This window comes from Peromyscus maniculatus, chromosome X (assembly GCF_049852395.1).
Source record: "Peromyscus maniculatus bairdii isolate BWxNUB_F1_BW_parent chromosome X, HU_Pman_BW_mat_3.1, whole genome shotgun sequence".
Classification (NCBI taxonomy): Eukaryota; Metazoa; Chordata; class Mammalia; order Rodentia; family Cricetidae; genus Peromyscus; species Peromyscus maniculatus.
Window position 1 is genome coordinate 79916435 of NC_134875.1, and position 25481 is coordinate 79941915.

The 25481-nt window shown below is 39.1% G+C and overlaps 1 protein-coding gene across 17 annotated transcripts in view; it reads left to right on the forward strand.

Moving 5' to 3' along the window:
• The window catches only part of Atrx (ATRX chromatin remodeler), a 180666-nt gene that overhangs the window by 41971 nt on the left and 113214 nt on the right, over window positions 1-25481 (forward strand). For 9 of the 17 annotated variants that reach the window (XM_015986247.3, XM_042269321.2, XM_006992600.4 and 6 more), the window contains 5 exons: window positions 7835-7947; window positions 17298-17353; window positions 18850-18902; window positions 20412-20533; window positions 23321-23434. In XM_015986247.3, the coding sequence (XP_015841733.1) occupies window positions 7932-7947; window positions 17298-17353; window positions 18850-18902; window positions 20412-20533; window positions 23321-23434 (361 nt within the window). In that variant the 5' untranslated portion in view covers window positions 7835-7931. The remainder of the gene's footprint in view (window positions 1-7834; window positions 7948-17297; window positions 17354-18849; window positions 18903-20411; window positions 20534-23320; window positions 23435-25481) is intronic. The other 8 variants (XM_076562565.1, XM_076562563.1, XM_076562566.1 and 5 more) reach the window with 1 other exon arrangement.

A 25481-nucleotide genomic window follows, 5' to 3' on the forward strand; every position in this document is an offset into this window, starting at 1 on the left:
ACCGTCATTTTTCAATTCCTGATTGGCATGCCTACACTCACAAGTGCCCCCTTCAGTCCTTTCTCCAATTTCTAGTGTTATGTTTTTTTTTCTTTTTTATCTTTTCTTTGTCCCTGTTCAGGTGCCATCTGTGGGGGACCGGCCCCCACCATTTTTTTTTTTTTTTACCCCAGGGACTCTTGTGAAATGAGGGATAAGAGACTTAGTTAGAAATAGAGAGGGAGAGAAACATAGGATAGACTCGGGTGGGCCTGGATCCTTATCCACCGGCCCAGAACTTTATTTCAAAGGTCTATTTATAACAATGCCAAGGGGTGGAGCAAAAGACCTCCCCCTTGCTAGTTACAGTCAAGTGTAGACCCTTCCAAACACCTGGTACCCAGGCCCGTGGTCCAATCAGCCTCTTATGCAGTCCTGCTGGATACAGCCAGGAAACGTAGTGTGGCTACAACTGTAGCTGTGTTACTGTGCCTGTCTAAAACACCTGATAGTATAATAAAGAAATGAATGGCCAATAGCAGGGTAGGAGAAAGGATAGGCGGGGCTGGGGCAGGCAGAGAGAATATATAGAAGGAGAAATCTGGGACAGAAAAATGAAGTAGCCAGCGAAGGAGGAGGACTCGAGGGGCCAGCCACCCAGCTACCCAGCAAGCCACGGAGTAAGAAACAAAGAAAGGTATACAGGAATAGAAAAGGAAAAGCCCAGAGGCAAAAGGAAGACGGGATAATTTAACATTAAGAAAAGCTGGCTAAAAACAAGCCAAGCTAAGGGCATTTATGAGTAAGAATAAGTCTCCATGAGTAATTTATTTGGGAGCTGCTGAGTGGCGGGCCCCCTAAAAGAGCAAAACCAAGCAACAACACTGCTTGTATACCTTTATTCTAGAAGAGGGTACCAGATCCCACTATAGATGGTTATGCCACCACCATGTAGTTGCTGAGAATTGAACTCAGGACCTCTGGAAGAGCAGCCAGTGCTCTTAATCACTGAGACATCTCTGTGGTTAAGTCCACATGTTTATTTCTTGATGTAAATTTTCATGCTAGTTTTCTTAAGTTTTGATTGTGGATTTTTTTTGGGAATGTATGCACAGTTTTGTTTGTTAGTTATTTAAAAATTAAAAATTTTAGTGTTTAAACTCAAAGTGCTTTGCAATCCAACTTTAGGAATTTATTTATTTTTGAGATACGTTTTCCTGTATCCCAGGCTGGTCTTAAACTCACCATGTAGCCAAGAATGATCTTGAACTTCTGGTCTTGCTTCTAGCTTCTGAGTGTACCACCATATCTAGTTTTATGGTCTTACGTGGTACTAGGTATGGCTTTGTGCATGCTAGGCAAGCAGTCTACCAACTAAGCTATATCCTTAGCCTCTGAGATATTTTGAATCATCATAAAAGGGATTCCCTATATCTTCTAATTCTCCCTTTTCCCATCTCCTAGAAGTTGGTAATTTACTTCTGTCTCTGGACTTGCCCATTTCGGTTATATAAATAGAGAAATTCAGTATTAATAATGTGTTGTGTTGTATCTGCCACCTTTTAGCATTGCCACTTGTAATGGCCATCCTTATTTAACATACATTAGTATTTCATTCTGTTTATTGGAGTGTAGTATTCCATGGATGATACCACATTTTATTATCCATTTATCTGTTGATGTATATTTGGGTACTTTCTATTTTTTTTTTAAATTTTGAGTCATGTTACTATGAACAGTCACTTACATTTTTTTTGAAGGATTAGCATGTGGTTTCATTTCTCTTGGGTGTATTTCTGGAAGTAGGATTTCTGGCTCATTTTGTTACCCTGTGCTTAATTTTTTTCAGTGCTGCGGAACAAACCCAGGGCCTTGTATGTAACAGGCCAGTTTTTTTCCACAGTGCCTGTACAATTTTGCATCCCTTCTTGTTTTTTGGGATGAGATCTCATAGCCCAGGCTGGCCTTGAACTCCTTGTTTAACAGGGAGTTCTTTGAGCTCCTGATCCTCTCCAGTGCTGGAATCACTTTGCCCAATTTGTGTTGTGCTCAGGATCCAAACCAGGGCCTCATACTTGCTAGGCCAGCACTTTACCAACTGAGCTACATCCCCAGTCCTATTTACAGGCAGTGTATATGGACTCTAATTTTCTGTAGCCTTGCCAGAAATGTTTTTGTTTTAAAAGTTATTTTATCCTTTTTATTGAGTATCAAATGGTTTGTTTGTTTTTTGTTTTTGTTTGGTTTCTTTTTTTGTTTTTTTGTTTTTTGAGGACAGGGTTTCTGTATGTAGCTCTGGCTGTCCTTGTACTCACAGAGATTTGCCTGTCTCTGCCTCCCAAGTACTGGGATTTAAAGCCATGTGACACCACTGCCTGGTTTTGAATGGTTTCTTTCTTTTTTTAAAAAATTATTTATTATGTATACAGTGTTCTGCCTACATGCATGCTTGCAGGTCAGAAGAGGGCACCAGATTTCATTACGGGTGGTTGTGAGCCACCATGTGGTTGCTGGGAATTGAACTCAGGACCTCTGGAAGAACAGCCAGTGCTCTCTCACTGAGCAATTTCTCCAGCCCCGAATGGTTTCTTATGTGGTTTTGCTTTGCATTTACATTTGTACATTTTCTTTGGAGAACTTTATATTAAAGTTATTTGCCCGTTTTTCAAATAAAAATTTTAAAGATTTGCTTGTGTGTGTGTGTGTGTGTGTGTGTGTGTGTGTGTGTGTGAATGAATGTATGCCACATGTGTGTCAGTACCCTAAGAAACCAGCTGCCTGATGTGGGTGCTTGGAGCTGAAATGGGATCCTCTGGAAGAACAGCAGGTACTCTTAACCCTGAGCCATTTCCTTAGTCTCTCAACCTTGTTTATTCACTTATTTATGTGTGAGCACACTTAGAGGTCAGGACAACTTTTAGGAGCCATTTCTCTTCTGGTGATGGACCTCAGGTCCCCAGGCTTGGTGGCAAATACCTTTACCTGTTCATCTATCTTTCTGTCCCAGAAGGGGGTTTTAAAAAGATATTTGGGGCTGGAGAGATGGTTCAGTGGTTTTGAACACTGATGGCTTGTAGAGGACCTGGGTTTCATTCCCCCACATGATGCTCACAACCATATGCAGCTCCAGTTCCAGGGGATCCAATGCCCTCTTCTGGCCTCTGTGGGCCCTGGGCACACGTGTGCACAGACATATGTACAGGAAAAAATACCCATCCACACAGAATACTAAAGTAATAATAATATAAAAAATATATTCATTTAGTGAGCACATTTGCATGAGTGCTCCCCCTCCTGCTCTCCCCCCTCCCCCGTGTGTGTTCTTATGGGTGTCCCCTAGTATGTATGGAGTATAGAGGATACTTTTTGAACACTGGCTCTCTTCTTCAGTCATGTGGGTTCTCCTTTGCCCCAAGTCCTTTTACCTATTGAACCATCCTGCTTGCTTCTTTCTTTTTTACCCTTATGGAGTCGTTTGAGAAGCAGCGAGGTTAGCTTTACTTTAGAGGTCAGGTAGAATTTGTCAGTAAGTCTTTCTGGCCATGCTTAGGCTTCTCTTTGTTGGAGACTATGACTGCTTCAATCTCACTTGCTCTTTAAATTGTGTTTTCTTGGTTTAATTTTGGTAGCCATATGTGTCTAGGAATCTATTCATTACTTCTAGATTTCCTATCTATTTGGAATGTACATTTTCAAAATATTTCCTAAACCTCCTCTGAATTTAATTTCTAATTTCAGTGTTTTGTTTACTTTGTCTATGGATTTGTTGATTTTTATCTTTCTACGGAATCATTTCTGGTGGTTTTTTTGTGTTTGTTTATGTGTAGTTTGTCTGCATATATGTTTGTGTATCACATATATGCCTGATGTCTGGGGAGGCCAGAAGAAGATGGAGGATCCCTTGGAACTGGGGGATTGAACCTGCGTCCTCTGGAAGAACAGCCAGTGCTATTTACCACCGAGCCATTTCTCCAGCCTCAACTTTTTTTCATTTTTGTATTAATTAAATTTATTCATTTATTTTACATCTCGACTACATTTTCCCCTCCCTCCTCCTATTTTCTCCCCCACCTCCATTTTGTCCCCCCCTCAATCTACTCCTGTTTCTGTTGTGTTTCAACAAAGCATGGCATATCAAGTTGAGGTAGGACTAAGCTCCTCCCCTTGTATTAAGGCTGGACAAGGGACTCCAGTGTGAGGAGTAGGGTCCTAAGAGCCAGCCAAAGCTTATGAAACTGGTCCCACTGCTAGGAGTCCCACAAGTAGACCAAGCTACACAACTGTCACACATATGTAGAGGGTTCCATGCAGACTCCAGACTCTGTGGGCTCCTTTGAGCCAGGTTAGTTGTTTCTGTGGGTTCCCTTGTGATTTCCTCGTCTCACACACACACACACACACACACACACACACACACACACACACACACACACACACACACACACACACACACCCCTGGTTCATATACTCTTTCCTCCCTTTCTCCAGCAGGATTTCCCTAGCTCTGCCGAATGCTTGGCTGATGTTCTCTGCATCTGTTTCTGTCAGTTACTGTATGAAGCATCCCTGATGACTATTGGGCTAGGCACCAATCTATGAATATAGCAGAATATCGTTAGGCATCATTATGTTGAATTATTTTCTTACCCCGTCTGGGTCCTGGCACTTCTGGCAATGTCAGGGGTGGGCTCACTCTCATGGTATGGGTCTAAGGCTGGACCAGTCATTGGTTGGCCATTCCCACAGTCTTGGCACCACCCTTAGCTAACTACCTCCCCCTTCCCATAGGCAGGACAGATTATACGTCAAAGGTTGAGTTCCAGCCTCAACGTTTTATTATTTTTTTCATTAATTATTATTTTTTGGGTTTTTGAGACAGGGTTTCTCTGTGAAGCTTTGGTGCCTGTCCTGAACTCGCTCTGTAGACCAGGCTGGCCTAGAACTCAAGAGATTTGCCTGCCTCTGCCTCCCAAGTGCTAGGATTAAAGGCATGTGCCACCACTGCCGGCTCATTAATTTTTTTTTAATTGAATCAGGGTCTCAGTATCTCAGGCTTGCCTCATACTTGCTGTGCAGCTAAGGATGATCTTAAATTTCTGGTGCTCTTGCCTCTAGCGCCAGAGGAATGGGATTATAAGCACATGTTACCATTCCTAGTTTATCTGTTTCTGGGAATAAAAGCTATGAATTTGTACGTGCTAGTCAAGTATTCTACAAGCTGAGTACACCCTCTTCCTCCAAATCCTTGTTTCATGATTCTTTGTATTTGTTTTTTAATCTCCATTTCATTAATTTCTCTTTTTAAAAAGGATATTTACTTATTTACAGTTTTTATTTTGTGTTTATGAGTTTTTGCCTGGATGTATGTATATGCATCACATACTTGCATGGTGCTTACAGAAGCCAGGAGAGGGCATTGGATTTCCTGAAACTGGAGTTACTGGTGTTTATGATGTGAATGCTGGGAATTTTATCCAGGTGCTGTGCAAGAACAGCCAGTGCCCTTAAAGACTGAATTGTTCTTCCAATCCTCTTTTAATGTGTGTGTGTGTATGTATGTATGTATGTATGTATGTATGTATGTATGTATATGCACATGAGTGTGGCATTTAGAGGTAGTTTTGCTGTCTAATGTGGGTGTTGAGAGCTGAACTTCGGTCTTGAAAAAGCAGTGTGAGTCATTTATTTCTTCAGCCCCTTCAATTCATTAATTTCTGCTTTAGTCTTTCTCTTTTCTTGATGGTATCTTTTGATAGAATTGTTTTGAAGTTTGATGAACTCAGGATTTGTTTATTTTCTGTCTGTCTTTTAAGTTTATAAAATCTTCCTTTTTAAGATTTGTATATTGTGAATGTCTATTATTTGTCTTTGATGTTCATGCCTGTGTGCACACAGAGGCCAGAAAAGGTTATTGATCTCCTTTTCTATTCCTTTGAGGCCGGACTTCTCTGAACCTGGAGCTTGTGTTTTCTAGGCTGCATGCTACCAAACCTCATCGAGCTTTCTGTTGCTGGCTCCCTTGGGGCTGCAGTTGCTTGTTAACATGGGTGCTGGGATATGGACTCTGGTCCTCAGGACTACACAAGTGCTTTTCATTGCTGAATCATCTCTCCAGCCTTGAAAATCTTCATTTTTTAAAAGAAAAGATTAAATGATTAACTTCTACCTTTAAGCTTTGAACTCCTTATCAGTTTATTTCTATCATTTGTTTGTTTGTTTGTTTTGTGTAGCTCTGGGTGTCCTAGAACTCACTTTGTAGATCAGGCTGGCCCTGAACTCACAGCAATCTGCCTACCTCTGTTTCTGGAGTGCTGTCATTAAAGGTGTTTGCCACCATGTAAGGGAACACTATTCAGTCATTAAACAGCTTAACAGTTTATGCTGTAAATGATTAGTTATTGGTTGCTTAAAAGTCTTCATTCTTTTAAGTCTTGTTCTGTAATTTTTTTCATCTTAGCATCAGTGTATTATACAACTACTCTATACCAAGCAGAAGATAGACTAATTAAAAACTAATGAGACAGTCAAGGAAGTCAGGAAATAGACTTGATAAATTACTGATTTTTCTTGTGTAAAGGCAGAAAAATGTTCATATTTTGCATGTTGGTCTGTTTAAGCTTTCTTGAAAAGGTGATCCACCAGTGTTTTGGTTTCAGAGGCCTTTACAGATATAGCCTATGAATAAGAAAATAGTTACTAAATTTAGTAATGATAATGAGAAGATATTTTACAAGGGCCAGCTAGATGTTGTGAAATAAAGGTAGATGAATTTTTGTTTTTCTTTCTTTTTTTTTAAAGATTTATTTACTTATTATGTATACAGTGTTCTGTCTACATGTATGCCTGCAGGCCAGAAGAGGGCACCGGATCTCATTGCAGATGGTTGTCAGCCACCATGTGGGTACTGGGAATTGAACTCAGGACCTCTGGAAGAGCAGCCAGTGCTCTTAACCGCTGAGACATCTCTCTAGCCCGTTTGTTTGTTTTTCTAGACAGGATTTCTCAGTGTAGTTTTGGCTATCCTGGAACTTATATTGTAGTCCAGGTTAGCCTCAAACTCAAGAGATCCGCCTGCCTCTGCTTTCTGAGTGCTGGGATCAAAAGCGTGCACTCTGCCTAGCAAAAGGTGCATAAAATTTAAACATGAAAATCTTTTTTCCCTTTATTACCTCAGTTTTTCTTTTAAAAGTCATTTGAGGTTGTAATTTTGCTTTTTCTTAAAAAAAAGTGATAGGTTTTTGTTCTTTGTTATTTTTGGAAGTGCTGGGAATTAAACTTTTGAGGCCTTGTTGCATGCAAGGTAAATATTTTTGATGCTGATCTCCATTCCCAGCGCCTTGTGATAAGCTTTATTTTGTGTTAAATTATTTTAAAATGTAACTTATACTAAACATACCATATTAAACACATTGAAAGATTTTGGTATTTTGGAAATGTTTAGTGAATAGTATGAGCGTTTTTCCTTAAGTGATATTTATTAGCCTGTCCATGGTTGTATGGGTAGATTGTGTTATTTTGTTTGTTTGTGTTTTTCAAGATAGGGTTTCTCTGTGTTGCCTTGGCTGTCCTAGAACTCACTTTGTAGACCAGGCTGGCCTAGTACTCACTCTGTAGACCAGGCTGGTCTAGAACTCGTAGAGATCCACCTGTCTCTGCCTCCTGAGTGCTGGAATTAAAGGCATGTACCACCACTGCCTGGCTGTTATTCATATTTTTATATCCTCAGCAAAATAAAATTTGTTACCTTAATTTTTTTGACTTTGAGCATGTATATTCTCATAAGACTATAGGATAAGCTTCACTGTTAGAGATTTATGTTTATTATAAGGACGTTGTTAAATTTTTGTTTTGATAGTGAAAGCAAGTTGAATACATTGGTGCAGAAGCTTCATGACTTCCTAGCACATTCATCAGAAGAATCTGAGGAAACGTGTTCTTCCCCACGACTTGTAATGAACCAAAGCACAGGTAAGTCAAAAAGGACTTTGCTATATCTAGTCTTTTTTCAATTATTTCTATCCATGTATTTTAAATAGTTCCTTATATTTTTATTTATGTCTGATGTGTGTGAGGCTACATGAGTTTATGTTTTTGTGCACCAAATGTTTGCAGGTGTCTACAGAGGACTGGATTCCTCTGTAATATAATTCCAGATTCCCTGGAACTGTAGTTATATATAGGTGGTTGTGAGCCACTTGATGAGGGTGCTGGGAACAGACGCGGAGTCCTCTGCAAGAGCAGTAAGCATTCTTTTTTTTTTTTTTTTTTTTTTTTGTTTTTTGTTTTTTCGAGACAGGGTTTCTCTGTGCAGTTTTGCGCCGTTCCTGGAACTCGCTTTGGAGACCAGGCTGGCCTCGAACTCACAGAGATCCACCTGCCTCTGCCTCCCGAGTGCTGGGACTAAAGGCGTGCGCCACCACCGCCCGGCGAGCAGTAAGCATTCTTAATTGCTGAGTTGCCTCTCCAGCCCGACATTTATTTATTGTGTAGAGTAGCTACTTAATTTGTAGAAAAGTTGACTTGCAAATTTGTAGAAGTCCTTATCGGATATGTTTGCTGTAAGATTTTAATTTTAGAAGGAAAAGTGTGAATTTGTAAACTGATGTTGTTCAGAGTGTTTTATATATAATGGAAGTTTCTGGTGGAGGTCATGAGTAGATAAGTATTAGGAGAGAGATGAGCTGTGTAGGTTTCAGGTGGTGGAACTCGGGGCATTGAGCATGTTAGGCAAGTGCTCTGTATAACTGTATCCCTAATGAAGTATAGGAATATTTTATTACAACGGTTACTTGTGTATGAGAATTTAAATCATTGTGCTGTTTAATAATATCACTCAATGAAGTTTGGAATGGTGTCCCACACCTAAAATTTCAGTGCTCAGTAGGCAAGTAGGCTTCAAGGCCAGTATGGATTACACAGTAAGTTTCAGTCCAGCCTGGTTACAGTCAGACTCATTTTTTATTGTTTCTAAAACAACAACAACAACAACAACAAAACACCGAAATGGATTTGGTGAATTTATTTTTATAAAATAAGTTGACATTTGTTCTCTTTACTCCTTTTAAGAATTTTTTTTTCTGAGACAGGATTTCTTTGTGTAGCTCTGGCTGTTCTGGAACTCACTCTCTAGACCAGACTGGCCTCAAACTCATAGAGATCCACCTGCCTCTGCCTCCTGAGTGCTGGGATTTAAAGGTGTGCGCCACCACCACCTGGCTAAGAATTTTTTTTTCTTTTTTTTTTTCTCAAGACAGAGTTTCTCTGTGGAGCTTTGGAGCCTATCCTGGAACTTGATCTGTAGAAGACCAGGCTGGCCTCAAACTCACGGAGATCCACTAAGAAATGTTTTTGAGATAGGATGTTGCTATATATCCCGGGCTGTCTTTAAACTTGTGGTCATCCTGCCTAAGCCTCTTGAATGCTGAGATTACCATACTAAACTAGGGGTTGGGGATTTAGCTCAGTGGTAGAGTGCTTGCCTAGCAAGCACAAGGCCCTGGGTTCGGTCATCAGCTCCGAAAAAAAAAAAAAGGGAAAAAAATAGCCTATACCCAGGGCTGGAGGGATGGCTCAGCAGTTGGGAGCATTGACTGCTCTTGGGAAGGACCCAGGTTCAATTCCCAGCACCTACATGACAGTTCACCACGGCCTATAACTCTAGCTCCAGGGGTTCTGACACCCTCACACAGATATGGATGCAGGCAAAATATCATTTGCACATAAAACTAAAAAAAAAAAAATAACCTATATCCTATCATGATTACTGGCTTAGGTAAAATTACTTATAGCAAGCACAACACAAAAGCTCATTCATGTATGTACATGTATACAACATAGAAAATAACATAAGTTCATAGTGAAAAGGTCAACTATATGTGCAGTTAAGAGTATTATAAGTCACTGGCTAAGCATTTCCTAAAGACTGAGACTGTCAACCCACAGATTTAAGAGGTTCTGATAGGATTCAGAGAAACACAGGAATTCCTACACTAGAGCCAGCCAGATTGCTGAATGAATAAAAGCTATTGCTGGGAAAGTCAGATAGCCCAAGTTTGATCCCTGGAACTCACATGACCTTGGAGGGAGAAAACCAGTTCCACCGAGTTACCTTCTGACCTTCATGTATATGTGTTCCATGGCGTATGTATCCACATCCCCACTCCACAAACAAATTTTTTAAAAAGGGAAACTACAGCTAGTCTTTATCAGACTATTTTTAAGCACATCTGTCCTGGTTTTTCGAGACAGGGTTTTTTTGTATATCCTTGGCTGTCCTGGAACTTGCTATGTAGACTAGGCTGACCTCAAACTCACGGAGATCTTCTTGCTTCTGTCTCAAGCTAAGGCATGTGCAACTGCTGCCATTGCCCCCCCCCCCACATACGTTTTTATGAGACAGTGTCTTGTAGATGTAACCAACCGTGTTATTAAATAAGAAACACAGAACCAATGTAAAAGAGAAAGCCAAGAGGTCAGAGCTCAGAGCTAAAATCTCACCCTTCCTCCTGTGGTGGTCCTAGCTTCCCAAAAGAGACCTATTTCCTGTGTGTATGTCTTTTCATAGTCTTTTGTTCTGCCTTCTCATTGGTTTTAAACCCAAACACGTGACTGCCTCGTCACTGTCTGTATGTACAGTCCCCCCAGGTCTTAAAGGCGTATGTCTCCAATGCTGGCTGTATCCCTGAACACACAGAGATCTACCTAACTCTTCTACCAAGTGCTGGGATTAAAGGCGTGTGCCACCACCGCCATACTCTTGCTATGGCTCTAATAGCTCCGACCTCCAGGCAACTTGATTTATTAACATACAATCAAAATCACTTTTCAGTACAATTAGAATACCACCACAGGGTCTCATTGCACAACTCTGAATTCTGGCTGGTCTGGTGCTTGCTATGTAGACTAGGCTGGCTTTGAACTCATATTTGCCTCTTGAGCTTTGAGACTAAAGGCATGGGCCATCAGCCCACAATCCAACTTTTTTAAAGAGCAAAATTCTCAGAAGAAGTCTCGTAATGTTTCCAGAAGAAAAATATTACTTCCAAAGGACCAGCAGTAATATTATAGTCCTATTCCCAGATGACCGTGGCTTGTGTGTCAAGTTGACAAAAAAAAAAAAAAAAAATCTACCTAGGAGAATGTGTCTGTGAATTTTATCACAAAGCAAGTGGCTTCGTTTGTCCCTTTATTAATGATGTTGTTGGATTATTTGGTTGCATTGGTTATATTTGTGCTTGGTTGATTACTATAAAGTTAGGATTTAGTCTCTTATAACTAATAATGAGATAAGGTAGATTTTGAGATGATTCTATCATCAGATTTTAACTTAATGTGTTCTCTATTCCAAATGATCATGTTAGGTGGTTCAGACGACCCCTATTTGTCATCTCACAGCTATTGTAGGTCCGAAGTCTGGTGGCCTTTGCTGAGCTTTCTGTGGGCTATCACAAGGCAAAGGCAGGGTAGCACATGTGGTAGCTCCGTGGAAGACTCCGTCCCCAGATTCCTTTAAGGTTTGGCAGAATTCAGTTCCCTGTGGTCATAAAAATGAGACTCCCCCTTTCCCTTCCTGTTGGCCAGGCTCCGTACTGCAAGCTCCTTTCACCTGCCTGCATGGCCTGTCACGGAACCCCTTCTTTGGCAAGACGAGCACAGCACATGGTGTCTTTGTCAGGCAGTGACTCTTTCTCCCTCTTTTGGGTGTTGATTCTCTTGCTCTTTGCTAACAGGTAGATTCTTAAAAGACAGGCCCGTGCCATGTGACCCTAGCTGGCCTGGAACCTGCTGTGTAGACCAGACTGTCCTAGAACTCAGGCTGGGTGCTACCATGACCACCTGGTCTGAAATTTTCGGTTTCTAAGGTCTCTCGTGATTATTATTATTATTATTCCTGCCAATGTCTCATGTTAAGGTTAACTGTACCAACTTACAAACACAGCTGTGGGGGGCAGTGACACCTAATTACAGATTCACGGAACTGAGCTTGTGGAATCTTGTGGGCCATTCCTGCAAAGTGTGTATCACAAGTTCTGTTCGTTGCCTGATAATTTATGGCTGCATTATTAGTTACAATATTACTAAGGGAGGGCTTTATGATTTATCATCTGTGCATTTACTATATATACTAATTCTCTATTTCCTATGAATATTGTTACTATCATTTATTTTAAAAACTTTTTTTTTACATTTATTTAGTTTTTGTGTATGTATGTGCATGAGTGTGCATACACTTATGTGCCACAGCATACCTGTCGAGGTCAGAGAGCAACTTCTCAGGGATTGAACTTAGGTGGTCAGGCTTGGCAGCAAGTGCCGTTGCCCATTGAGCTATGTTACCAATCCTTGTTTTGTTTTTTTTTTTTCTTTTGACACTTGAATTGTACAAATTTTATGCTATCTGGATGCTTCCATTGACTGTTTTAAAAAAAACAAAAAACAAGTATTGATCATTTCTTGGATGCATGGATGTGTCTTTGTTTTTTTGTCTCCATAAGCTGTTAAGGCTAACAACAAGTATCAGTGTGCCTGTCGTGCTGATTGTCAGCAGGAAGGCCTTGCTGGCTTCTACAGGGAAAGCTTGTGTGTGTGTGTGTGTGTGTGTGTGTGTGTGTTAGATGCTTGTGAGTTTGCCGGCAACACTTGTAATTTGACACCACACTTCCCCAATCTTCTCCTTTTGTATCTAGAGCTTTCTTTCTCTAACCAAAGGAAATTGGGCTCCTCTCATCTTCATTTGCCTCGACTTCTTTGTACTCCTACAGTTTCATTATAGCTGCTAATCACAGAAAAGAAATGTAATCAACGTTTAGTATTTGTTTGAAATTATCCATCCATCCATCCATCCAGTTTTATTTTAAGATCAGGGCTCTCTAGATAGTTCTTGTTGTTGAATGAATTTACTGTGTAGACCAGGCTGGCCTTGAACTAAGATCTTCTGCCTCTACAGAACGAGTGCTAGGAGGAAAGGCATGTACTACCACTCTAGATTTTTATTGAGACAAGTTCTCCCCTAGCCCAGGGTGGTTTTGAATTAGTAAGAAGTCTTCTGCTTCATTTTCCTAAAATGCTGGGATTATAGGCATGAAGCACCATGCTGAACTCTTTATTCATTTAATTGATATATTTGGAGACAGGGAGGGTCTCTAATTACAGACTTGAACTACAGTACCCAGCTAATTCCTTATTTTTAGAATGAAGTTTATTGCCAGAGTCCTGTGTTCATTAGGTGCTTGAGTTGGGTACATTAAGAGTCTACTTCTCATGCCAGGAGGTGGTGGTGCACGCCTTCAATCTCAGCACTCAGGAGGCAGAGGCAGGCGGATCTCTGTGAGTTCGAGGCCAGCCTGGTCTACAGAGTGAGTTCCAGGAAAGGCACAAAGCTACAGAGAAACCCTGTCTTAAAAAACAAAAACAAACAAACAAAAACAAACCAAAGGTGTGGTGGGGGGAACAAAAAAAGTCTACTTCTCCTAGTGGCAGAGTGTGGCTTTAGTTGAATGAATCATATTGTGCACAAATATGCAATACTATATGTACTGTGGGCAGCACAAATAAGGAGTTAGATAAATAGTGGCAATAATGGAAGGAGAGTCAAAGCCTAGAAGGAGGAAATGACACTGGCCAAAATACCCATTTGTTAAAGCCTCTTTGCCTCAGGAAAGGCCCAGTTAGCTTTTTGTAGCTGTTAAGACTTAAATAGAAACCAGTGGTCTGGGCCTGGAGAGATGGCTCCCTGGCTGCTCTTCTAGAGGACCTGACTGAGTTCAATTCCCAGCAGCCACATGGTGGCTCATGATCATCTATATTGAGATCTGGTGCCCTCTTCTGGCCTGCAGGCGAACATGCAGGCAGAACACTATACATAATAAATAAACCCTTAAAAAAAAAACCCAAAAAACCAAAAAGCACCCCCAACTGGTGGTCTAATTGGATGCAGTGTCAAGGAAAAACTTGAAGACTATAAGTAGTTATAAAGTGAACTAGGAGATCTCATCTTGGATAGAGCTACTAAATGGGAGCTCAAATTTTTGGAGAAAATAAAACCCTCAAGCAGAAAAAAGAAAATACCTACTCATACAGTCTTCTGACTGAATTGCCTAAGTGTATCCTGGATTCTAGGCAGTGGGGGTGGGACCGTGAAAGGACAGAACAAAAACTCTGCTGCCTTCTTTGTATAGGTGAGGGTTAGATTTCAGGGGAGTTCACTGTTTTCTGCCCCACAGTTAGTTAGCAACACTTTTCAGGAACATAGCAGAAGTATCTTGACTGACTATTTCACAGTGTCCAGTATCCAGTTTCAGATACTAGATAGACCAAAAGAGGAAATGTCACTCATTCATGCAAGGAAAGGGGATCACTAGAACTTCTGTGTAGAATTGAGTAGACAAGTACTGTAACTATGTTCAACTATCGAAAGGCAGGTATACTTAGGAAGAACGGACTGATAAGGAAGCCCAATAAGAGAAAAACTGTAAGAAGAAAACCAATTTGAAATTCTGCAGTTGGAGAACAACAAAATAATATTCTACAGGACACTAGAGATGGTTGTGAATTTGATGGTAGATTAATAGTAATTATTCACCCTGTAATAAATACTTAAAACTATACAGAACAACTTGGTCATCCTATTTTTTCTTCAAAAGACAACTGTACAACTGGATAGTTTTCATATATGGAATAAGAATGTAGGTCGGTAGTATAGTGTAGGGGTAGAGTGCTTGCCCTGATTCAAGACCCAGCTTGGGAGGGTGGGGAATGATGTTGGCAGAGGGTAGCCAGCCACGAGTGGTGGGGGATGAAATCAAAAGCCCTTGGGAGGCAGAGGCAGGAAGTTCTTTTTGTTTGTTTGTTCATTTTTGTTCTTGAGAATGGGTCTCTTGTAGCTCAGGCTTGAACTTCCTGTGTAGTGGAGGGTGACCCTGGACTCATCTCCATTTTCCATGTGTTGAAATTACAAATGTGTGCTATATGCCTAACTGAGGAAAGAAGATGACTGCACAGGGTATCTCTTGGAAAAAAACAAAACAAAACAAAGAATGTTTAATTAATAGCTGAGACATTCTTAGCCTCGTGCTTTTCTGTTATCAATACTATTATAAATATTTTTGTTATATTTTTACCTATAAATATATCAGGGTTTTACATTTTTTTTTCTAAATTAGGTTTAATTCTTTTTTTTAAATATGAATGTTTTCTGTGCATGTATATATGTGTACCACTTGCATGCCTAGTGCCCATGGAGGTCAGAAGAGAATATTAGATCTCTTGGAACTGGAGATACAGATGGTTGTGAAACCACCATGTGGGTGCTGGAAATCAAACCCAGGTCCTCTTGAAAAGCAACAAATGTGTTTAACTGCTGAGCCATCTCTCTTAGCCCCCTCCCCCTCTCCCCAGGTAAGGTCGGGCATCTGGCTGTGCTGCACAGGCTATTGTTTGAACCTCCAGTCTCCCAAGTATGACATTCTCTGCTTAGTTTACACATAAAAATCTTGTTTTGAAATGTTTAGGAACTCACTTGACATTTCTACGTGGAATTTGTATTCTGTAAGCTTGTCGAAGTTACTTATTACTTATTAGTTCTAGTAATTCTTTCCCATTTTTATAGATCCTTTGGGATATTGTACTTAAGACGGTCTTACTATGCAGACTAAGCTAACCTTGAACTTACAGAGATTCCCCCTCTCTCAGGCTCCCAAGTGCTGCTGTTGGAGGCTTGTGTTACACCCCAAATCCTCTTGCCTCTATCTTTTCAGTGCTGGAATTACAGACATGTATCACCATGTCTTGTTTATCAGGTACTGGGGAGAGAACCCAGGCCTTTGTTCTGCTTGTTGGGTACTCTTCTCTGTCTACCAATTGAGCCCCAGCCCTGTACTCTGTCTTCTTATGTGGAGTTTTCCAGTATTTTGATGAAAAATCTTACATCACTTCTAAGTAATAACCTGTAGTTTCCTCTTTTGTGATATCTTACTTTGATTTGATATCAGGGTAACAATGACCTCATAAAATGACTTGAGGTATTCTCTCCTATTTTTACAGGAATTCACAAAGTATTAATACCGTTTAACATGTTTGTTAAAATTATTGGTTAAAACATCTGGGCTTTTTTTTTTTGTGGGTCATTTTTGATGACTGATTTCTTCCACGTTGTCTTAATTTTTCAGGAGCCTATTTCATTAGTTTGTTTGCCTGTTACATTTCTCTATAGTTTTTGGTGTATGGTTCATACAATTCCTTTATAATCTTTTTATTTTGTTAAGGTTGGCAATAATAATTTTCACTTTTATTTCTTAGTCTAGCTTAAGGTTTATTCCATTTTTTTAACAATTACTCCTTGGTGTCTTAAATTTTCTTTTCTATTCCTGGTTTCATTAACCTGTATTCGTTTCTTCTGTTTACTTTTGTTTTAATTTAACATTATGTCTCCAGCATTTAATTGTTTTGGTTTTTGGCTTTTTTGGTTTTTTGTTTTTTTCAAGACAGGGTTTCTCTGTGTAACAATCTCGGCTGTCCTGAAACTCACTTTGTAGACAAGGCTGGCCTCCAACTCCCAGGGATCGGCCTGTCTCTGCCTCCCAAGTGCCTGGATTAAAGGCGTGTGCCACCACTGCTTGCCCCTCCAGTATTTAATTTATGTGTATGCATATTTTGCCATATATGGCTGTACATGACTTGCCTGCTCATTGCCCACGGGCACCCGATCCCCTGGCACTGTAGCTCTAGGTGGTTGTGAGCTGACACGTGGGTGCTGGGAATCCCACCTGGGTCCTCTTTTAAGAATAGTGAAAGTTCTTGCCAGCTAAGCCATCTCTCCAGCCTGTCACCAGCATTCTATAATGAGATGAAATACAGCTTGTTAGTAGTCATGGTATACTTAGAGGTAGAAGCAGAGGTAGGGGGATCTCTGTGAGAGTGAGGCCAGCCTTGTCTACATAGTGAGTTCCAGGACAGCAAGAGCTATATATAGAAACTCTTGTCTCGGAAAAACCAAAAAATAAAATATAAAACTTAGTATTATCAATATCACTGTGTTTCATTGCTTCAAAATGGGCTTGGGAGATTGTAGGTATTAGTATTCTGCTATTTGTTTTTTTAAATTATTTTATTTTATTTTTTGAGACAGGGTCTTTCTATGTAACTCTGATCTTGAGCTCGCTGTGTAAGCCATTTGGCCTCAGATTTACGTTAATCATCTTGCCCTGCCCCCTGAGTGCTTGGATTACAGGCATGTGCTACACTGCCACTTTTGGTGGTGTTTGGTAATACATTGAAGACATGGTAAACATTCTTTATTTCTTGTTTTCTTTTTTTTTTAGATAAAAACAGTGGTTCTATAATTAACTCTGATATGATGGATAATAACAAGGAAGAGGTAAGTGAATTGGAAGCATTTTAAAGATTATTAATAATTAGCATATTTGTCTTTTGTGCTTAAAGTTATCACTGTGATATTTTAATTTGGTTGTTGTCAAGTTTGATAAGGTGTTCATTTTTATCATACAGTTCCCTTTAGCAGTTTACTTGAGGTCAGAAAAGGCATGCTATATTGATATTTAACTGTCATTATAGGGTATCAGTTTGAGGTACACATTGTGGAAATGGCTTTAGAATTTTGAGATTATTTTTTTCCTAAGGCAGGGTCTCTCTGTGTAGCCCTGGCTGTCCTGGAACTCTTAGAGATCCACTTTTCTCTGCTTCCTGAAGGTGGAACTATGGGCATGTTCTACCATGCCCTGCTGGTTATAAAATTTTTCAAAACATGATATTCAGAGTTAGTAAACATTATCCAAATAACACACATGGAGGTCCTTCATCTTTCATGCAGGCTTGCATTTTAGAGAAAGTATTTTGTGTGTTCAAGAAGAATAGTATAATTTTGTAAATCCTTAAAAACACCTGTCTCTCATAAATTTGATTACTTCTCCTCTGTTTTATATGTGTTAGATGAGATGGAGATCATGGTAAACATTGTATTCTTTCCCATATCCTTAGCTGGTAATTGTAATTATTTCCAGAGAATTAGCTCAGTGGTAGAGTGCTTTCATAGCAACATACACATATAAACACACACACACACTCACCCAGCCCAATACCACAAAAACGAAAACAAAAAACCCCAGAAGGATCAGGCATGATGGCAGCCTCAGTACTCAGGAGCTAAAGTAGAGGCAGGTGGGTCTCTGTGTTGGAGACCAGCCTGGTCTGCATAGCAAGTTCCAGGCCAGCTGGGGCTACACAGTGAGACCCTGTCTCAAAATACAAAAACCCTCAACATCAATAAAAAGAAATTGGAAGAGCTGGGGTGTGGTTCATTGTTAGAACACATGCTAAAGGTGATGCTTCTGGAGTCACTCCCCTATCAGTGCTGGAAGTTTGATCTTGTGCAGGGGACCACAGTTGCTGTGAAGTACATTTTATTAAATGTATGAAATTTTCATTATTAAATGTATGAAATTTTCAAAGAATAAAACATCTTAATAAATGGAAGGGGTCCATTTATTTAGCCCATGTGCTAGGGGTCTTGGGCTAAAAGCTCTAGTACCCTCACCCCCTTGGAAAAAAAGAGACAAATTTAATCTTCAGTCAGGGAAACCCCAGAGTAATGAGAATTAGTGGGGTTTTTTGGGGCAGGGTGGGCTGGGGTGAGGGGTTGTTGGCATTGGTTCTAAACCTAAAACTTTTGCAGCTTTACCAACCATTAAGGTACATTCTCAACCTCAGAATTCTTTCTGAAGTTCTTTGGACATACAAAATAGTATTTTGTTATATTACTATAAGAAAGCTCTTCCTACAGGAAGATGATTGATTATATCGATGTTGTTACTGGAAGAGTTTCCTCACCTTTGTGGTTTTCCCCTTCATGTTTAGGGAACTAGCACCTCAGAAAAATCCAGGTCTTCAGGATCTTCACGGTCAAAGAGGTGAGTTGATGTTAAAAGGAATAAAATGTTTTCTGTCTTTTCTTTTTTCTTGGTTATTTGGTTTACTGTTTCTAAAAATATTTTTTTTTCTGAACTTACATTAAGTGCTATTGTTTTTTTTTTTTTTCCAAGACAGAGTTTCTCCATGTAGTTTTGGTGCCTGTCCGTAGCTAGGCTGGCCTCGAACTCACAGCGATCCACCTGGCTCTGCCTCCTGAGTGCTGGGATTAAAGGCATGTGCGCCTCCCGCCCAGTGCTATTGTTTTAAATAAACCATTCTATACAAATTGAAATGCTTAGAGATGAGTACTCTAATGCAATAAATTCCGTTAGATCAGTTATGCAGTTTCAGTCCAAAGGAAATTTTAGAGAATGATTCATAATATTAGTGACCCTTTCAATATATATAGTGCTTTACAAAGAATAGAAATGTTAACTTTCTTTTGCAGCAATGTGGGTTTTTAAGTTATGTGTTCGGGTGGTGGTGGCACATGCCTTTAATCCCAGCACTCTGAGGCAGAGGCAGGTGGATCTCTGTGAGTTCGAGGCCAGCCTGCTCTACAGAGCGAGTTCCAGGAAAGGCGCAAAACTACACAGAGAAACCCTGTCTCGAAAAGCCAAAAAAAAAAAAAAAAGGAGTTATGTGATGGCCAGGTTGTTGTGGTGCACTGCCATTAATCCTAGCACTCGGGAGGCAGAGGCAGGTGGATTTCTGTGAGTTTGAGGCTAACCTGGGCTGCAGAGTGAGTTCCAGAAAAGGCACCAAAGCTACACGGAGAAAAAACTGTCTGGGGAAAAAAAAACAAACAAAACAATAGCATTTAAATTAAAAAAAAAAGAGTTATGTGATGTTGTTTAGCATGGAAAAGAGACATTATATTTGTACATTATAAGAAGTTCAAAGAGTGTTAAGATGTCTTGAATTGCCAAACTATTCATAAGGACAGGATTTATTTCCAGGTATATCTAAGACCCATGGGAAATTTTCATTGTGATACTACTTGATTTTGCTATTCCTTATGCAGTTGAATTGTCTCTTTTTTTTTTTTTTTTTTTTTAAAGATTTTATTTATTTATTATGTATAGAGCATGTATGACAGCAGGCCAGAAGAGGGCGCCAGATCTCATTACAGATGGTTGTGAGCCACCATGTGGTTTCTGGGAATTGAACTCAGGACCTCTGGAAGAGCAGTCAGTGCTCTTAACCGCTGAGCCATCTCTCCAGCCCCCGAATTGTCTCTTTTTAAACACAATTTACTTATTGTTGATTTATTCTCTAAAGTAGTGATGTAAAAATAATTTCCTTAAAAATCCACTTGTTACCAGAATATGTGTGTATTCAGTCACAATCTTTAGTGATATGCTAAAGAGAAATTTGTTTCTACCAGTGACTGATGGCATCCTTGCTTGGGAGCTACTATTATATCTAAACATGTTAGTCATGGTCTTGGTATATTGTTCCAACTGTCAGAAACTGTTCATAATTCTATGAACTTAACTCTTTCATAGGAAACCTTCAATTGTGACAAAATACGTAGAGTCTGATGATGAAAAACCCGTGGATGAGAATGTAAATGAAAAAGCTGCTAATGAGAATTCAGAAAATATTACTATGCAAAGCTTGCCAAAAGGTAATGTGTATTAATTTTTCACATGAAGTTAAATTGAAATGTACTTTTAAGATGACCATTGTTATACATTGATAGTGGTCTGGAAATGTATTAGTTTGGAAATTAAAATATATGTCATTTAGATTGAAAATGTGAGATAATTCAGTTAGTTTTGAAAGGAACAAAATCCAACATTTTTTCTTTCCTTTGGGTTTGTAATAAGGGGATGAGAAACTTTCCAAATTCCATTTGGATATGGAAGTAGGTTTAAAGGTTTAAGATACTAAGTTTTGACTTACTACATGTCAGTGTTCTTGCATATTTAAAAATGTAGTGATTGTTCCTGAGGACAGAAGCATTTCATAGGCTACTTGAGTCTTAGTGACTTCACTCTCCCAGAGCCTTTTGGTGCTATGCAAGCATCACTGTCTTATACCCTGTATCACTGCGTTTTGACATCCCCTACCTAACAATGTTAACTGTTCTATAGATTTAGGTGTATTTCTTGAAGGGATCCTTTAAACACGTCTTGTCACAGACCTCTTGAGTGTTGTAGTCCTACTTGTGAAACATTATTGATTAGATTGGAGAGAGAAACTGCTAAGTGGAGGTCTTGGACTCTTCATTGTTCGAGACTGAGAGCTGTGTGATTAGTTGACTAGAGAATGATGAAGGTCTTGGTGATTTTTATGGTGTTTCAAATTGTCAACTCTTAGAGTTTGATTTTCCTTTGTTAAATAATATGTTCTAGTCTCAGCATATCTTTCATTGCAGTATTTACTAAACCTAATTCTCTGTTCATATTTATGCTTATGACTTTTTTCAATTGTGGACGCTTGTTGAATGTGAGTATGAGAGTTAGGGCTTCACTTAAGTAGGGTAAGTTAGGATAATTAGGAATTATAAAATGAAAAAAGAAGAAAGGTAGAAGAAGATATTGATGGTGACTGATTTATTTGGTTTTTGCAAATTATCTAGCAATCTTACTCATTTGCTTGGTGGCTGTCAGTAGAAACAACTACTGTGGGAATTCGAATCTAATGGCAGTTACTTTTGATTCTTGTGGAGTGTCACTGGAGTGCTTTTGGTCTAAGAACTAGTAAGCCAAACCTTTCTTTTAATGCTTCTGTAGTCGGAGGTTGTATAGGATGTTACTGAGCTAAGCTTAATTTTATACTCCAACAAGGAGCTGTTTCATAAGCTTACATCTGGGTGACTATTTTCATTGTTACAGTACTGTATTGAATATACATAAGTCAGTGAATTTACTTCATTTAATCCTCTAAACCAGTGGTTCTTAACCTTCCTAATGCTACAACCCTTTAGTACAGTTCTTCATGTTGTGGTGACCCCCCCCCAACCATAAAATTATTTTCGTTGCTACTTCATAACTGCAATTTTGCTATTCTTATGAATCATAATGTAAATAACTTTTCCTATGGTCTTAGGTGGAACCCCCCCCCCAAAGGGTCATTCAGCGCCCCCCACCTCAAGGGGTCATGACCGATAGGTTGAGAACTTCTGTCCTAAACAATGTGCTATCCAGAAGTTAATGCTTCTATGCTGTTAGAAGTTTAGGATCACATTCAGAGCTCAAGGGATTTTTTTCTACCTTGGGCTGAGCGGTGCAGGTTTCAGCCTGGGCCTGCTTTAATCCAGTGCTAGTGGGCATTCTTCCTGTCACTGCTTTGCTTCCGTTTAGAATAACCTTCCGGAAGTAACACTTGAATTACTTTTCAATCTTGAGAACTCTTCTCTGTTAGGATCTACATGAAATGACTGTTATTTACAACTAACAGTTGTGGAGATATGAGTATTTAAATTTACCACAGTCTGTAATCTCTTCAACCCTCTGTGCCTCCCAGGTTGTTTTTTTTTTAATTCCCCCCCTGGACTTAAATATTCATTTACCAACTAGATGCTAATAATTTGCCAAAATCTGCTTGCTGAGTTACATATTCCTGTGTTTCAGAGGGAACTCTAACGACTCCCTGCTTTGACTTTCTTAATTGTTGCCAATAATGGCCACTTTAGTACTAAGCCCAGTCATGTAAGTAAAGGTTGAGACCTGGACCCCTTTTATGATGCTAGTTTGATTTGTTCTTTTCTCAGTTTAGAAGTTGTAGAGTTTATGGAAGGACAATCCTTCCAAAACATTTGTGTAGACACCAACAGGTGATCTTATTCTTCAGTCTATTGGTAGACTACTTTAGCTTAAGTGTCTTAAAACAACCTTCAGTTTAAAGCGCTTGAAGAACTTTGAAAGCTAAGGAAGCTTTGATGTACTACTATTGGGGAATTGTGTAGCCTAGGTACAACATCAATAGAATGAACTTCACTGTTTCCCACCCCCTCACAAGCCCCTCCCACCAAAGCAATGTAAAAGAACTCTTAAAATCTTTAATAATTTCTTTTCTAATTTGGACTGTGAGAAAAATAGGATGTCTTCCCCCTTTTGCCAATTACTTTAGACTTTTTAGGGAACTTAGTGTGAATGTTCATTTCAGAACAGCTTTTGTGATAGGCACTATAAACATTGTGAGCTGGGCTAAGGCTTTCCATCTGATTGACACATTTCTTTTAGTTCATAATACTTCCCCCTCCTCTTTTGATCTCTAAACTGCAACAAGTAATTTGATTGTTGACACCTGGCCCTTTTACTACTACCCTGTGGTCCTTATACAAGTACTAAAAGCTTGACAGAAACAAATTATGTACCAGCAATGTTGGCTTTATCTGAACTGAAGTCTTGCACTTCACTTGCACATTTAATATGTGTAATTGGTTTTTTAAATGAAATCATTCTAGGTACAGTGATTGTACAACCAGAGCCAGTGCTGAATGAAGACAAAGATGATTTTAAAGGGCCTGAATTTAGAAGCAGAAGTAAAATGAAAACTGAAAATCTCAAAAAACGCGGAGGTAAATACAAGTGAAAATGAAACGAGTTTAAATTGCTGTCTATGACCATATTGGAAAATCTGATATGCTTACTAAAAATACCTCCACTTTTCTGCCCATTGTTTATTAAAAGCACTACTTAAAAATAACTTCTGTTTCTCTTTGCGCTCTGAAGCAGAAAAGGTTAAAGTCCATTTTTCAAAAACACCTTTGCCTTCAGTGGCTCTTAAGTTGTTGCAAGAAGCTTAGCATTTCCTCTCCACATACTGGTTCAGCCACATAACGTGTCAGCCAGAATAGCATGAGATTGCCCTCCAGTGGAAGCAGTTTCAGAGCTGTGCAAAAAAATATGCCTGTGGCTTCCATGTAACTTTATACATCATACTCAGAGCAATGCTATGTACAGCAATAGAGCACGGCATTAGGTATTACTTGGAGTACTTATTAAAAATACCAATCCCTTCATTCATGGCAAGCTAGAATTTCTGGATGAGGTCAACATTGTGCCTCGGTTTGTTATTCATGGACACTACAGTTGCATTGCAATAGTAAGTGGAAGAGATGGGAGTAGAGTTAATGAACCTCCTTCCGCCCGTCAGTTGCTGCCTCACTCTTTGTCTTCCCTCATATACACGGCCAGATTACCTAGCTAGCCATCTATAGAAAGAGAGCATCAGGAGAATTGACTTAGAAATCTATTATTTTTAAGCTTGTGTCCCGTTTTTGTGTGTGTAATTTTTAAATAGTGCCTATATATACTTTTTGGGCAGAATAACAGAGTCAAAATCTGTAATTATGAGAGGAATGACTCTCAAAAAGTAGAACATGACAGTACATTTCCAAGTTAGTGTTATGGAAGTGTCCATTTAATATTGTTTATAATACATAATTGCTGAGATTCTTGAAGAAAATTTTAGATTCTTATTTTAATGGTATGATTATCTTAATAGAACTAATAAAATATTTTCTGTACTTAAATATTTTGTTAGGTTGCAGGTGAAAATCAAGAGACTGTTGTTTAGTCTTTTGTCCACAAGAGGGTGTTCAACCCCTTTTGAGCGTAAAAATTATTTTCTGAGATTCTTCCAATTCATAGTAGGGAAGCTGCCATTTCCACAACATAGGTTAACAAAGCTAAGATACTATTCTTAAGCTTTAACAAGCACATGAAAAGTAATGGTAAGGAGCAGTATCATTGATTTCTTGTGGTGATCATGGGTCCCATAGTGAAGTCAAATGACTGTGTACAGCATTGTATGAAGACTCATGTCCGGGTGATGTCTTAGGAAGATGCTCTAGGGCAGTCAGTCCCTGAAATGTGGATGCAGCTTGAAGGCAGAATAAAAGGAGGAGTCAGTGTTGCTTGGGAGGGAATTCCTAGTGCCATTTTGAGATGCTGCTGGTGCTTAAATTTAGCAGACGTGTTGCTGGAATATTATTGGATGCTCTTTTGAATATTTTTATCATGCTTAAGGGGCTATGTATGTTTGTAGTAATATGGTAGTGCCTAAATATTTCATGTTTATTTTCATCTCAGTGATTTGCATGTCTAAGCTGTCAGGAATCTCACAGGAAATATAATTTTAGGATTACTAATGTAAATGTGTGAATAAACTAGTGGTTTGAGGTAAAGGATGGCAGATTAGTTCTAAAATGGAACTTGAATTTAGAATACTGTGAGGAATGTATACCTTGTATATAAAATAATAAATTAATTTGGAATAAAATTATGGTACAATAACAAAGCAAAAAAACATTTAAGGAACTTAAACAATATTAGCCTGTTTTGATATACTTTGCCCAGTTAAATTGTTTTAAAACATATATTGCACAATTTTTCTACATGGAAAAAAGAATTTTATTTTCTTTAAAACTACTAAAACATTGAGCTCATAAAGGAAAATGCCTCTTCCATTTACACAGTTACAATCTTTAACATACTTCATAACTAGGAATTAAAAATTGAAACCTACATGTACAGAAACAAGTACATAAGCAAAGTAACAGTTCAACATTTTACCGTATATGCTTCAGATCTCACTTAAGTAAAATATTGATTCAGTCCTAC